Source organism: Mytilus edulis, chromosome 8, assembly GCF_963676685.1.
Source record: "Mytilus edulis chromosome 8, xbMytEdul2.2, whole genome shotgun sequence".
NCBI classification, from domain to species: domain Eukaryota; kingdom Metazoa; phylum Mollusca; class Bivalvia; order Mytilida; family Mytilidae; genus Mytilus; species Mytilus edulis.
In genome coordinates this window covers 1,619,601-1,635,420 of record NC_092351.1, presented here as the reverse complement: position 1 = coordinate 1,635,420, position 15,820 = coordinate 1,619,601, and the positions used below count along the sequence as shown (strand labels likewise).

At 32.3% G+C, this 15,820-nt stretch overlaps 1 protein-coding gene across 1 annotated transcript; it reads left to right on the top strand.

The window, feature by feature from the left end:
• Nucleotides 1-211: 211 nt before the first annotated feature.
• LOC139486683 (uncharacterized) lies at nucleotides 212-15,296 on the top strand. Its single transcript, XM_071271602.1, has 8 exons — nucleotides 212-228; nucleotides 837-901; nucleotides 1,390-1,450; nucleotides 3,481-3,572; nucleotides 4,200-4,385; nucleotides 5,554-5,602; nucleotides 11,257-11,444; nucleotides 14,965-15,296. The coding sequence occupies exons 1-8, from the start codon at nucleotides 212-214 to the stop codon at nucleotides 15,294-15,296; spliced, it is 990 nt and encodes a 329-aa protein (XP_071127703.1).
• The last annotated feature ends 524 nt before the right edge of the window (nucleotides 15,297-15,820 follow it).

Sequence of the window (15,820 nt, the reverse complement as noted above, 5' to 3'; positions counted from 1 at the left end):
CCGTTCGATTATTTTCTGTACATAATTTTACCAGGAAATAGTTTTTTTCAGGAAATAGACAACAAAAATGTTAAACTTTCAATTATTATCCGTATATAGTTTAGGATAGATGCAATGATTCACAAACATAATTTGATACGACTTAAGAAAATCAGTAATATGCTACTTGTTGAATATTTGATACTAACAAACAATATAATTATATTAGGAAATGCCTTTGTTCAATAGGTATGATTTTAGTCTTAACACAACTGTCAACTGCATGTAAACAATATAATATATTGATTTTGTCTTATCGTTTATGAGTCAACGGAAACTAATCCTTTAAGAATATAGAGATAAACATTATCTGGGTAAAAAGTGATAGGCAATTTTTTCTCTATCGTGCCAACTTTTGAGGCAAGGTTATCGGCTCTTTGAACTTTCACAAATTATCAGAATGTTTAGATCGAAATATTGTTCATTCACATCAAAATTGTTCATTAGGAACTAATTCACGCAAATAAGAAATAAGAGATTTTACTACTTTTTTTTTGGTCTTTTGTTTTGAAAACAACAATACAATGTAGCAAGAGAAAAACTTTTGATAGCAAAAATAATCAGCAGAACACGATAGATGCAATAATTCTACATAGCAAAACTTGTCTGAAGGATCTTTTTAGTAGTTATTACCCTGATACGATTTCCAATATTTTGCCTAATATCTTGGTAACTAAAATACATAAAATGATAGGAACAATATAAAATAACTACATTAGGGACGCGTAGCCATCCAAATGAAATTGGGTGCTGATAGGGAATTACTTGATATATATATATATTGATATATTTTTCAGATATTTTTTTGAGATGAATTATCATCTACCATTCCCGATTGTAATTTGCAGTCATCATATGCAAGGTAAATAAATGATAATTGTACATGACAATGATTGTGTATGTCTAAGTAAATGATAATTGTACATGACAATGATTGTGTATGTCTAAGTAAATGATATTTGTACATGACAATGATTATGTATGTCTAAGTAAATGATAATTGTAAATGACAATGATTGTTTATGTCTAAGTAAATGATAATTGTAAATGACAATGATTGTGTATGTCTAAGTAAATGATAATTGTAAATGACAATGATTGTGTATGTCTAAGTAAGGCGAAGTATTTAAAAAAAAAATAAAAAAAAATTTGTATTTCCTCTGACGATTTGTATTCCCCTTCTCTGTCATAATTAAGGTGTCATTTCTTGTATGCAATTCACAACACACACAAGCTTTAAGAATTGTGTTGTATCCAAAATATTGTGAAACTTTCAGGAATATATCTGTTGAACCTTTGAATAAAGAGGCAAACACTTTCTGAATATTAAAGCATGTTATTTGGTTTCAGATATAAATGCTATTCAACCTGATGATACTACTGGTTACGGTACATTTTTTCAACATGAAATGTAAGTAAGAAATCGTTTTGGCTGTTGCATCACTCTAAAAACAAAAATTATACACAATGTTTATGACCACAAAACACAAATTAAGTTGAATAAGACTGATTTTCACTTTCATCAAAAAAGAAACAAAACTGGCCGCAATAATATGGTTATATATGGCGATAGTTAAGTTGAGCTTCAACAATCAATCAATCAAATTATATTTCAATCGTGATCAGTAGAGGAGAAACAATACGCGTGTCTGATTAAGGTTATTATATAAACATGTATTGTGTAGTAGAAACATATATAAGCTTCAACTATTAATCAATCAATCAATCAAATTATAATTCAATCGTGATCAGTAGAGGAGACACAACATGTTTATCCACTGGTTATAGGCGTGTCTGATTACGGTTATTCTTTGAACATGCGTTGTATATTTAGCGTTTTTGTATCATTGAAAGGGTAACAAATTATCAGTTGGTATCAAATTTAGAAAAGAGTAAAATAGCAAAAATACCGAACTCCGATGAAAATTCAAAACGGAAAGTACGTCATCAAATGAAAAAATAAAAAGCTCAAACACATCGAACGAATGGATAATAGTTATCAAAGGTACCAGGATTAACAACAGTTGTATTCCTGACTTAGTACAGGAATGTGATTGTAATTCGTGAAGGTATGTCTGGCAGGTATCATCTGACCTTGACCTCATATTAATGGTTCATTGGTCAATGTTAATTTATCATGAATAATTATTAAAGGCAACAGTAGTTTACCGGTGTTCAAAGGTCTTTTATCCATTGAGGGAAAACAATTCGGGATGCAAACCAAAAACCGATGGAAACATCAACTGTAAGAGGAAAACAAAAGAACAACAGGAACACAGATATGCAACAAAAACATACACCAACACACATGAAAATGAACTATTTGATAACAATTGCCATATTTCTGACTTTAAACAGGACATTTCAAAAACTCTTGGAAAATTCAATCTGGTTTAATGGCTAGCCGAACCTCCCGCTTTATGGCAATGTTAAAAAATATCGTTAAACTGACAAAACTACTTGACAGAAATTCAGCACACACACACGCAAGAACATTCATTACATTGAAACGCAAAAAACAAATAATATTAGTCGACACAACATGCAAACTTTAAAAACAACGCGCATATTCCATAAATGACATACACCATAGGTTATAAAAACTAAAAACACATTTACTGAACTAACATGTAATCTCGGCTTTATACAGATATTTTCACAATACTCGTCCTAAGAATTTTCAGGGTAATGATGTTATGAAAAGGCAATTTTATAATTATTTGAACTACAAACGATAAAACAGAGCAGATTTTCCAACCGAAACCATAATAGAAACATCAAAAATAAATCATTAATGTTGGATGTGCAAAATATCGAGACACGTTTTAATGGCTATTCAAATTCGAAATTGGTAAATATGAGTGATTCCAGAGATTGGAACACTTGTTTACTGTCTTGATATGTTCCTTGAAATTATATTTATAATTTATTTAATTTCAATTAATCGTCAAGGTTAAGTATTAATGGTTTAATTCGTTTCTTCTATACTAATAGCAAAATGTCAACTTTTTTTTAATGCATAGATTGATTGTAAGATGTAGGTATCTGTCTGGCATATATAATCTGACCTTGACCTCATTTCATGGTTCATGGGTAAATCTAAAGTTTTCCTGGTTAAGTTTGATTCTTAGAAACTATAAGCAATAGGTCAACTATATTTTGTGTATGGAATGATTGTAAGATGAATATGTACAATGTATTTCCGGTTTAGTTTATCTGACATCGACCTCATTTTCCTGGATCATGTTAAGAAATTATACTTGTAGTGAAAAGTTGTATTTAGGACTTTCAAACATAAAATCAATGGTCAGTAAAGCAGGCGAGACATCTCAGCGTGTGCACTCTGAGTGCTTCTGCCATCACCATTAGATGAGATTGTAACAAAGAAACTCCCTCTTGGATTCATAAACATATAATAAATATATCACAACCTTATTTCAGAGCTGTATTGATAACTGTAGCAGTGTTATTAGTATCAGTGGTGATTACCATTTATTTTTGGAAACAAAGATATAAAAGAAAAAGAAAAAAAGGTATAATGTTATTTATATGCCAAACAACATGTTTAATATGGATTTTCAGCGATACTAGTAAGGGTTGTTCAAATTTAAAACAAAGACAGCAAGTAGAGTACTTAATTGACAACGAGGCTTTAATTGACCATTCGGCTGCGCTTGTGACATATAATGTGTTCTAGAATGGCAGATATCAATAGGAACATATGTGTTTAAAGAGATAGCGTGCTCGTGATATTGGATTTCTCTATTTAAAAAAGAAGCTGTGGCATGATTGTCAATGAAACAACTCTCCACAAGAGACAAAATGACACAGAAATCAACAACTATACGTTACCTTATGACCTTTAATATCGAGTAAAGCCAATTCCTGTCTGTTTGATTTCATATTATAGGTTAAAATATATTTTAAGAATCGTTTTCACCTGTATAAGAAAGAGGTTTTGTTGATCGAATCAGTCAATCAAATGGTTTACCTTTGTTTCACTTTGAATTTTGACATTCTTTTTCTTTTTTTAACTGAACATACGTAATTCATGCGTAATTCATCCCATTGCTAAGGGGTTAAATTAAAGGTCACATGAATACGGATTCAATAAAGTCGAATGATTTACTTGCAATTATTGAATATTTGTTTGAATATAGAAAACATGGATATGTCACAGCTCACTGAGGCACATGTGCTACTGCACCAATCAGCATACAAGCCAGTCAACATAGACCGATCTCAGTTGAGTATGACAGAATATGAAGATGAGGCAGATATGTGTACTTCTCAAACTATTCAGACAGATTTACAGTCGTTATCCAGTCCTAAGACAAGTATACTAAGTATATTGTTTTTTTTTATATATTTTCTATATCGAACCATTACTTTATTAATTAACTTTCGTGAATTATAAACTTTCAATTTGAATATCTAAATAAATTCAAAATTCTTCCCTGTAAAATGGATCACTTAATTCAAACCATCATTTGTCAGTGTTTCTGAGATTAACCTGAAGTTGGGGGCTTTATAACATTTGTTACTCTTCATCCCTCTTTCCATTCATCGGTTCATCTAACAAAAAATTCTGACACACTTTTCTTATGTGTTTATTCAACAGAATGACTTCATATCAGACCCCTACTTATCGTGTTTTTGGATAACTTGTTGTTATAACTAAACTTAAACTTTAAAAACTTTCATCACACATTTCGCTGATACTGTATTTTTTGTGAGGTGTAACTTTTTGGGACTTACCAGATCTGTGAGATACCTTATTCTAGATTTCAAATACTTTAAATTATGAGTTTAGTATGCAAGCACAACAACGTGTACAGTTTTGTTATCTCTAAGTTGCGAAATGAATAACACACCTGACTGTCAAGGTAAAACAAAAATATAGAAAAGAACTAGTCGTGTATCTTGTAAAAATAAGAAACTGAAGTAACTAAAATGATAGACAAACTCTCTCTTAAGGTGTCAATGTCATAGACAAACAACAGTCTCTTAAACACAGTAAATAGTCAGACAAACAACAGTCTCTTAAACACAGTAAATAGTCAGACAAACACCAGTCTCTTAAACACAGTAAATAGTCAGACAAACAACAGTCTCTTAAACACAGTAAATAGTCAGACAAACAACAGTCTCTTAAACACAGTAAATAGTCAGACAAACAACAGTCTCTTAAACACAGTAAATAGTCAGACAAACAACAGTCTCTTAAACACAGTAAATAGTCAGACAAACAACAGTCTCTTAAACACAGTAAATAGTCAGACAAACAACAGTCTCTTAAACACAGTAAATAGTCAGACAAACAACAGTCTCTTAAACACAGTAAATAGTCAGAAGAATAAAATGTTTACAATTTTTTCCTATGTTTGTTTCTATCTTGATCAATAATATATGCAAACCGAATATCCTTTCAGTTATAACAAAAGTTAAAGCTAAGTAACTTTGTATATCTAAAGATTTTAATAGTCATGATATAGTTATGTATCTATTTTTAAGCAGAAATTCAAAGAAGAAGAACACATATTGGTTCTTTTGAAGTACAACCGTAAGTTGTTTTAATATACACTTAATAATACTTTGGTAACTAGAAGTAAAAAGATTACACAAGTTACAAAGGTCGTGACATTGTGCCTTATTCTTAATTCAATTTGCCATTTAATATATGAAAAGTTCCTCTTTAAGGAATGTGTTTTAACAAAATCAAACACATGTGAAACACAAACGCTTCAAGTTAGTATTTTACCCCGCCACAAATAGGACGCATGCTGAAGAAGGATGTATTTTTTGAGACTTTTAATGAATAACTGTGCACCAATAAATGTTTAAAAATTGCTCCTCAAATTTAATTTCCCAAACAAGAAAGCGTTTATACAGTTGTATGTTTTGTTTCATTAATATCTACGGTCCGGTACCAATTTTCCAAAAGTTCATGATAAGAAATTTAAAGCTAGCCAATTCTAATTTCTAGTCAAAATACAAAGTTTTACTCGCCCTGATGTGGTATAAGAGGGGAAGGGTGTGCAAAAGGCAGGCACGTTATTGGACAGTGGTGGTGTCAACAATTTGTCAACACTTGTGATAACATGAATGTTAGGGAAACAACGCATGATAAGGCAATGATATTTGATATCCAGTTGTATAAGGATATCATTTCAATAGAGATTATTTGGCCTTGCCTCGTAGTGGAAGATATTAGCAAGCAAAATCGAGGGAATTGTGCAAATGATGATACAAGCATGAAAATTACCACAAAGCATCATTATTATATACTTTGTAAGAAATAACTGCTGGCCATTAAAAAAATTATTTTTTTCAAGATGGCCACGGCCATTTTCTAAAATGGCTGTTTTCTTAAGTTTGAAAATACTGATTTTTCTGGAAAACATTTCTTTGAACTTCTTTTAGTAAACACCAATTACCAGGTCTGGTGGCTACCTTCCTTACATCACATATTTATTAAAAATGAATATTTGACATATCCAGTATTTGCGCATGCGCGAAAATGTAACAAAATTCTTTCAAAAACATTTGAACTATTTACTATATATTTAGTGTTTTTGGATTTCTAATGATATTATTAATTGGTTTTATAACATTTTTAGAGGTTATGATACACATGTGTTTCACACTTTTGCGCATGTGCAAACTATTTATAGACATCAAGAGCGATTTGTATGCCCTACCAGGCAATTCTCAGGTATTCGATGGTTAAGGCGAAAATGTAGTTAATCTGGAGAAACATCAAATGTAACTGCAGATCAGCCACTTTTGGAAATGCCTAAGCAAATTCAGTGGGAATGGCCTGATTTGTAAGGAAAATATAAGTGTATCGTCATGTTTGGTGGATTGCACATTGAAATGACTTGCTATAAAACTCTGGGTGATATATTGCGTGATAGGGGATAGACCTGTTGTCTTACTGAAGCTAATATTGCAACACCAAGAACGGCAGATTCTTTTTATGTATATTCAAATGTACCTAGGACTAGACAGGCGCACCAGACAGCTGCATGTATTTTGCTTAAAAATTGTTAATTTAAAATTATGAAAGCTAAACTCAAAATATATAATTATGTCATGACTCTGTGACGTTCAATGATTTAAAAGACTGGTGTAAGGAAATAGAGTCATCTCGACCAGTTTAATTCCTGGCGTTCAATTATAAATCAAGAACTTCTTCTGATTTTGGTATTTTGCTCATTTCATGAGTTAGACAGTCCATATAAAGCATGATAGCGTATTGTTTTAGGTCTTGATCGTGTAAATTATGCTCGATCGTTACCGACTCATCTCCGAGATATGACTTCCCTTCCCGAACATCACCCACAGGTGGCAATGGAATTAGAAAATGATAATTTCACTGTACGTAAGACCAGTAAATTTCTTTCTTGTAAGACAATTGATCAGGCACAAAAACAGAATAATGCAACTGTGAAGGGCAATATTGGTGCCATAGGATTAACCGAAGATCCCATTTAGACAAATGGATGGTAGCTGGACCAGGAGTCAGTGTACTAGAAGATTAATTTGAAAGATCTAGTGGTTTGGGTCATTCTTAAACAGACGAACTACATAATGAAGACTCTACGAAAACACAAACAGATTTCTTTAAACAGCTTTAAAGGCTTTGCAAGTATGAACGAGTTTGTCAGATTTGTAAAATAAATACTGCATTTAGGAAATTGTTGATTCTGAAACAGGTAAGATATGTAAAAAAACTCCAAGATATTGGTCCAAACAATACGAAGATCTTTTGAAGCAAATGCAAAACGAAGGAAAACCTGCTTTTTATAACCAAATAAAAAAGAACAACTTCCTATTTTGGCCGTAAAATGAAACTGGAAACGTCTTTGTCAAAAACAAAGCTAGAGAACCTTAAAAGTGATTGAGATATCTTTTCTAGACTTTTCATTTCTTGTCATAGTAGACAGTTTTACTTGGAATATTTTTGTATCCATAGAAACCAAACTGCTCCTCCGTCTTTATCTCAGGATGTCACTTGAAATAGTGGTATTAAATCGCTGCAAATGGGTTTACTTGAAACATTCTGCGATTTGCTGATCCGAATTCGGACGCATTTATCGTTGGTGGGGCAGCAATGGTAAATTCCAGGTCACAAAGTTGGGCAAAAATATTTGATGATTATGCTAATGATGTCATACTGCCTTATGTTAAATCTTGCATCGATAAGTATTCAAAAGTTGACATTGTATTTGATGTTTACTAAATGAATAATTTAAAGGCTGTGACAAGACAAAGGCAAGGTTGCCAGATGGAAAGGTGTTGGTTCTGGTAGAACACCAAGGGTATGGAGTAGTTTTCTCTGTGAAGATGACAACAAAACGAAATTGTTCAAGTTTCTTGCTGACAAAATTGCTTCTTAAGAGACTAATACAAATGTATATGTTACTCATGGTGAAAATATTCTTTGCAATTTCAATAAAGATACTTGCTATCTATGCCCTTGTAATCATGAAGAAGCAGATGCACGAATGTTTGTCCATGTTCGACATGATTATGAAAAGTGTTGTAAAATGCAATTTTAAGTAGTACTGACACAGATGTAATAGTATCAAGAATTGCATCAATCGCAAAATTAGGTAGAACAAATTTCGGATAGGTTATGGAATGAATAACGATTTTTGATGGCTTCCTGCACGTAACATATCAAATGCGTTTGGTCCTTGTGTTGCTGCTTTTCCTTTCGTCCATGCATTTAGTGGATGTGGCACTTTGTCGAATTGTCATGAGAAAGGCAAAAGGTCAGCTTGGCTAACAATGGAAGGTTTTCCAGCTTTAAAGGATGTTTTTTAGGCTTAAGTATGGAGCGAGGCACGATGTGAATTGTTTGCCAGGAAGCAGCGGCATTGTCATGCAATGCCGTCTACAAGAGGTTCTTTTCCAGAGCACATCAAAAGAGAAGTCTATCAAGGAGGAGTTGCTTGTGCTCAGCTCGATTCATGTATTCGACAGGTACGTGTTCCAAGTCATGAACACTGTGGTTGGATGAAAGAAAGAATCGATGACAGTTGGAAACCAAAATAAACTTCTTTGACTGCCGTTGCATCCTCGTGTCAGAAAATTTTGAAATGCGGAGTCGAAAACCGAGCTGTGTTGGTAACTGTAGATGCTACCGCTCTGGCCTTCCTTATACAGGTTGTTGTATAGGCAACTATCAGATAATTATAAAATAAGCAACCGGTCTTTCTAACCAAACTAGGCATTTAAACTTAACAAAGAGTGTTAAAGGGGCACTAGCTACGATATATATATATAAAAAAAAGTATGATTTTTTTTAGATCAATCATTAATCAAATTGGAATAATGAAATAATAATTTGCTTTTAGCAATCAATTTCCTTTAATTTTGTTGAAATAAGCGATTAAACATAATTTTTGACTGATTCACTTGCAAGTGAAAACGTCATCATCATTCTAACCGGTATTCATGTGAACTTCAAGTTAACCCCTAGCTAGAGATTGACAACGCATGCATTGTACGTGTACTGGTTATTTAAAGAAAAAGAATGTCAACAATGAAAGTGAAACTACGGTAAATCATTTGATTACTAATTCGATGCACATAAAATCATTCTTATATGGTTAAAAACAATGAGAAACATCTATTTTTAATCTATAAAATAAAATCAAACAGACCTATAAAAATGCAATTGCACGTGTTGGTTTAATCTATTCGTATCTTTATTTTTGTTTACATCGCTTATATGGTCATCTGAGGTCAAATCGATAGTTAATTAGATGGCGTCTGGACTAAAATACACACGAAACGAACCTATATATTATCTACCCCATGCTCTTTAAACTGTTTATTTTAGACTTTTGATAGTTTGGATAAATGTTTTACATTGTTATAAACCAAATATGAGAATTTGAGTCAAATCGGTTACAATGAATTTGACAGCTAGTGCCCCTTTAACACTTGTTAAGTTGATGGAAATTATAAAAATATTTTCTACGTATTTGCCGCCATTTTGGAACCGGAAGTCAATATTTTTTTTCATTTATGTGTTGTTTCGTCGTACTTAGGAACTTTTTTTAACGTTTTATCATAACTTACATTGGATTATACATCCCTTGTGAAGTTGCTTGAAAGTATAAAAATTGAAATTTTTGACTTTTTTGCTTGCATTTTGAAACCGGAAGTCACCTTTAGTTTCATTAATGTATTGTCTAGTCGTAATTTAGGAACTATCATTTACTTTTTATCAAATCTAACATTGGATTTTACATATAACACACCTTTTAAAGGATTAACGAATTATTGTCAATTTGTAATGACGCCATTTCCGAAATGTGTGGTGGCCATCTTGAAAAAATGATTTTATTTCTGGCCAGCAGCGGATATTTTTTAGTATCATTTAGTGAACCTTTATACCAAATTCCATGCTTGTATCACGATTTGCACAATTATGTTCATAATATCTCCCACTATCCTCAGTCATGGTCTATTGACTTTAAAACTGTTGTATAGTTTATGTTTTAAAGTTTGTGGTTAATGGTAGATTAAGCGGGACGATTTATTGTTAGTCAAAGATATGTGTAAATACTTGCATATCTCAATTCCAAAGAGATGTGTTGCTCTTGCCCCCTTAAACACGGTCTGTCGACAGAAATCTTTGACAATTTTACATGTTATGGTTAGTGGGTTGTAACAACTTAAGAAGAACCAATTACAGTAAGTCAATGGTATCAAATTGTATTAGCATATGCATTTTTCATTGCCATAGAGATAATACTTAGTTCTGTACCTTTAGTCATGATTAATAAAATTTAAATAATTGGATGTAAATCAATCAAATAGCAATCACTCAATCAATCATTATATTTGAAAGTTTTATATACTAGTAATCGTTCTGTTATAGTGTTGCCATGTTACTTTCAAAATTGCATACACTCGAGACATATTACATGTCTACAGTTAGGGTTACTATTCATTCTGACAATAAAATAATGATGTCAGAACTTAAAAATCAGGAAGTGAACCATAAAGTTATATATTCAACAAAGTTCAAATGATCAAAAGCTTGTGCATACTCCAAAAAAACAAATATACAATTTTTACCTCAATACACAAAAATGAATGATTCCACAGTATATTGAGAGAGAAACTTATTTTATATCACTTAAGCCCAACTTTTCCTATACATATTTGTTATCTGGAATATTGTATATTATACAGATTACCGAAAGACGAAGACAACTTGTTACACGTAGCCTATACTATTCTGTATACTGTACCTCGGGCTATTGAAGACTACATAGAGAGAGAGTACAAAGGTGGTTTTCTCCAAGCTATCCGGGATTATAAAGATCAACTAAAGGCCAAACTCATGTCTGAGGAATGGGATTTGCTCAGTCAACTTATAGGTAAACTATTTACTTATATATAGTTTGGGCAATTAAATATTACAGAAATTGAAATATCTGTTTAAATTTGTTCTCCCTAAAAAGTCGAGGACTAAACAAGAATCTGATAAAACAAATTTACCTTCTGCCCAAAATACCATAGATATCAAACAAAGGTTCCATGGTATCAATAAATGAATATTTCCTAAAGATATTTTTTGAAGTTCTTCGATTGTACTAAAATTGATATTCATTATACTTATAAAATTCTTGTGTAAATTAGATAGAAAAATGTGATTTCGTTTTATCTTAAAGATTTCAATTCATTGGGGAACAGTAAAAAACAAAAAAACGCTACTCTAGAAACAGATTTGAATAACTCCCACTAGAAATACAAAATGATTTTTATATAAATTTTACTAACAAAAAATCTAAGTTAAAGGCATCTTTAAGATATGCAAATATCTAGATTTTCAAGTGATTTCTTTTTAATTTCTGACTGGGTATGTGGTATACTGAATTTCCCTTTTCATTAATGCTATCTTCTATTTGTCAAATAATCATGGTGTAATTTTTGAGTTTTATGAAAATTAATAATTACCAAGAGAATCACTGCTTACATTTACTTAGAAGAAATTGTTCCGAGTATTCTTTATATCGATTGGTTAATTTGTTACATGGATACAGGACGCTCTTATATATTTCTTTGTTTCGGGATTCGCGGTACATTTGAAATTTATCGTTGAAATTATTGACCCTCCTACCCGCCACTTACAACTGTGTTAGTTATTATTTTAATTTTATTCTATGTGCTTATTTATAAAATGTGCTAGTTAAAACTGTTGCTAGCTCATATGTTTATTCGAATCTGTTTGGCTTATATTATCTATTATTTCTAATGGCTTTGCGCTATATTTTCTCATTAATATTAACTATATTTGTGATTGTCAGTGGTAGTTGAGTGCTTATCCTGTGCTTTGAAATATATTTGTTTGTCGTGAATATATATATTGTGCCGTGTTAAAATTGAGTAACTTTGATTTCTTTTGTGAGAAGCCTGGTAATTTATCAACAACTCATTTATATCTTTGGATGCAATTTGTAAAAAAAATTAATATGAATGATTAAGTATTTGAAAAACTGGTTTATGAATAAAGTTTAATTTCAAACAAGTTTTATATTAGCTAGGTGCCTGTTTATCTATATATACTGAGCTTCGTGACGCCAAATCGCCTGCACTTATTATAAATATACTTTTTTTCTGTGACTGTATCTTACAATAATTTGTAGGATCCTTTACTATAGACAATTTAGCTGATCTGTAAAAATAACATCTCCATGCCTTATATATCATGTATTGTAGTACGACGCTAGATTAAAACTAACGTGGAAAGGTAACACCAGGCCACCGAAAGCTTCATTTTTATGAAGCCCAGGTGTTCGTTTGATCTAGCGGGACGGCTACAGTACAGGCAATTTGGTGTCACGATATCTCAGTAGCATGGGTTCGAATCCCGGCGAGTGAAGAACAAAAAGTTTGCAAAAGCAAATCTACAGATCTAACATTGTTGGGTTGATGTTTAGACGAGTTGTATATACATAATGTACACAGCCATGTATCACCATCACTGCTGGTGATCCGATGGACAAATCTGTCGTAGAGTTGTCACTGACTCAGACGTATTTATAAATATATTTATTTTCTGTGACTGTATCTCATATTAATTTACTGAGCTTCGTGACGCCAAATCGCCTGCACTTATTATAAATATACTTTTTTTCTGTGACTGTATCTTACAATAATTTGTAGGATCCTTTACTATAAATAATTTAGCTGATCTGTAAGAATAACATCTTCATGTCTTATATATCATGTACTGTAGTACGACGCTTGATTAAAACTGACGTGGAAAGGGAACACCCGGCCACCGAAAGCTTCATTTTTTATGGAGCCCAGTTGGTCGTGTAGTCTAGCGGGACGGCTACAGTGCAGGCGATTTGAGTCACGATATCTCAGTAGCATGGGTTCGAATCCCGGCGAGGGAAGAACAAAAAATTTGCAAAAGCAAATTAACAGATCTAACATTGTTGGGTTGATGTTTAGACGAGTTATATATATATATACTTGCAAAACCCAGAATGTTGTATACATTCTTCAGTGTCGATGTGGCATGCAGTATGTTGGCGAGACAGAACAGCCATTCAACAAACGCATGAATGGTCACCTCCCCATAAGTCGTCATTTAAGATCACATGGGCACGCGCAAGCTGGTCTAAAAAAAACTTACCATCACCATCATAGACCACAACGAGCATTGGTCAAAGGCCGACAGACTTGCTCCGGAAAGTTTTTGGATAAGAAAGCCCAGGACAGTTTCCCCAGAGGGTATTGATGTAAAAATATAGAAGAGTCACTAATTTTCCCTACCATCACTAATTTCCTGCAATCACTTGTGTCTAGTAAATCCGGCTTCCATACTGGACTCTTACTTTTTTCAGGAATTTTTTTAATTATACTAGTTTTAATTACAGTTGGCAGGGATGTGTAAATACGCAGCCACGTTCTATTACTTAACCTTAGTAAAAATTTATCACTTATTTTTCTTATCATCAAATTACTATATACATGATATATTTGGGATGTTTAAAGACGCAGTCTCTGTTGCAATTGCTCTACCGTTGTCATATTTTAAATATCATACCAGCTTAGATCGGTCAGGACTGTTTATTGGGACTGTATTTCCACGCATTTGTTTAACATCTCAACTGTCACCACCTTTGGGAATTTAGAGTTGTGCCAGTTCACATCGTAAATTACTATTTTTATTTTGGCATATCTTTGTAGTCATTGTGCCGTGTTTGGAAATTTTATATTTGTACCAGCGTTCGCTTAAATTGTATAAATTTCAAGATTTTGATAGAGTCTTAATTTGAATTGACATGATTCATTTGACATCGTGCTATTACCGAGGAAGGATATCTGTTATCCGAAATATCTAACATATTGTTCGTTTTATTGTGTTTTTTTGGTGATGTTGTACCCTTTCAGACTTGTTATATATTATATTTTGTAGTGCATTGAATCATAATTATATGATCCATCGCCCCGGAAGATTTATCGTTGACTATTTATTCAGTCATTTTATATATATAAACAAGTCTAAATTGAAAATTACGTTCAAACCTATGATTGCGTTGGATAAAAACCGCAATTTTTATACGGGTGCATGTAAAACAAATTTCGTTGTAGAAGAGTCTAAATACAGCACAAACAACATTTCCCAAAAGACCAAAAAAGTGAAAAAAAGTATATTTAAACAAAACGCATTTGACTAACTGATGTTCTTTAACCCTGCTGACTGCCATTGGCGATTGTCAAATAAAATTGATCACGAGATGTAACAAAATGGATCTTAATATAAAAATACTAAACAGAAAACAATAATATATATATATATATGTCTATTATTTCTCTAATCTGTCTAATATATCTCTGAAAATAATATATAATGGTACCGATATGTTTTATTTCCTTTTTCAGTTCACCACAGATTGTACCATTTCTATGATGAGATTATACATGACACCATTCTAGATAATGAGGTCCTTGATCTTTTGATTTCCAGAAGTATTCTAAGGAAAGAAGACAGAGAAGAAATAGAACACCATCCCAGACAATCTGACCGCAATACATGTATCTTAGACCTTCTAATACAAAGACCACAAGATTCCTACAGTGTATTATTAGATGTTCTTAAGGAGTGTCCTACTTGTTCTAAAGACCTGATAGATTGTATGGAAGACCAAACATTTTCCAATCATGGAGTTTTTTCACAGTCCAAAGTTAAATCATACAGTGAGTGTCTTAGTTAACACGTTGATTTTTTTATCAGTATGAAGATAAATGCCATATCTACTAACTTGATTTTGGAGGAAATAGCCTTCTTTTTTGCAACAATCAGTTGACTGTAGGTACACTCAATAAAAAATAAAGCAGGTAAAGCTCTTGCCACCAAAGTTAATGTTACAAATAGCAAAAACACATTGCCATTTTATGTGTCGCTATTTGGTCAACAAGAATCCCCCTGCGACTTATATTAAGATGCTACTTGTCTGCACCATTTATTCAGTTCGGGCAAAAGAAAATGTGAGTGTTAATACTTATTTTTGAGATCTGACCTTACAGTTGAGAAAATAATCTTTTCTTAGCTGCTACTTTTAACTGCTAGCTTAATGCTGAAATTTGTCAACAAGTTCAAATGTATTGCGTAAAACTAGTAATTTACTGAACAATATTTGACAGACAATCACAAGTACAATTAGACAAATGACTACTAACTTGAAATTTAAATAAATTAAGCCAAAATCAACTGTTTGGCAACAGCTTGTTTTTGCCA

Bases quoted from the DNA above. Each gene is read 5' to 3' on its own strand.
- LOC139486683 (XM_071271602.1), top strand. The intron at 902-1,389 runs GTAAATAAATGA...ATTTGGTTTCAG, and splicing joins TTGCAGTCATCATATGCAAG to ATATAAATGCTATTCAACCT. The intron at 5,603-11,256 runs GTAAGTTGTTTT...TATATTATACAG, and splicing joins GGTTCTTTTGAAGTACAACC to ATTACCGAAAGACGAAGACA.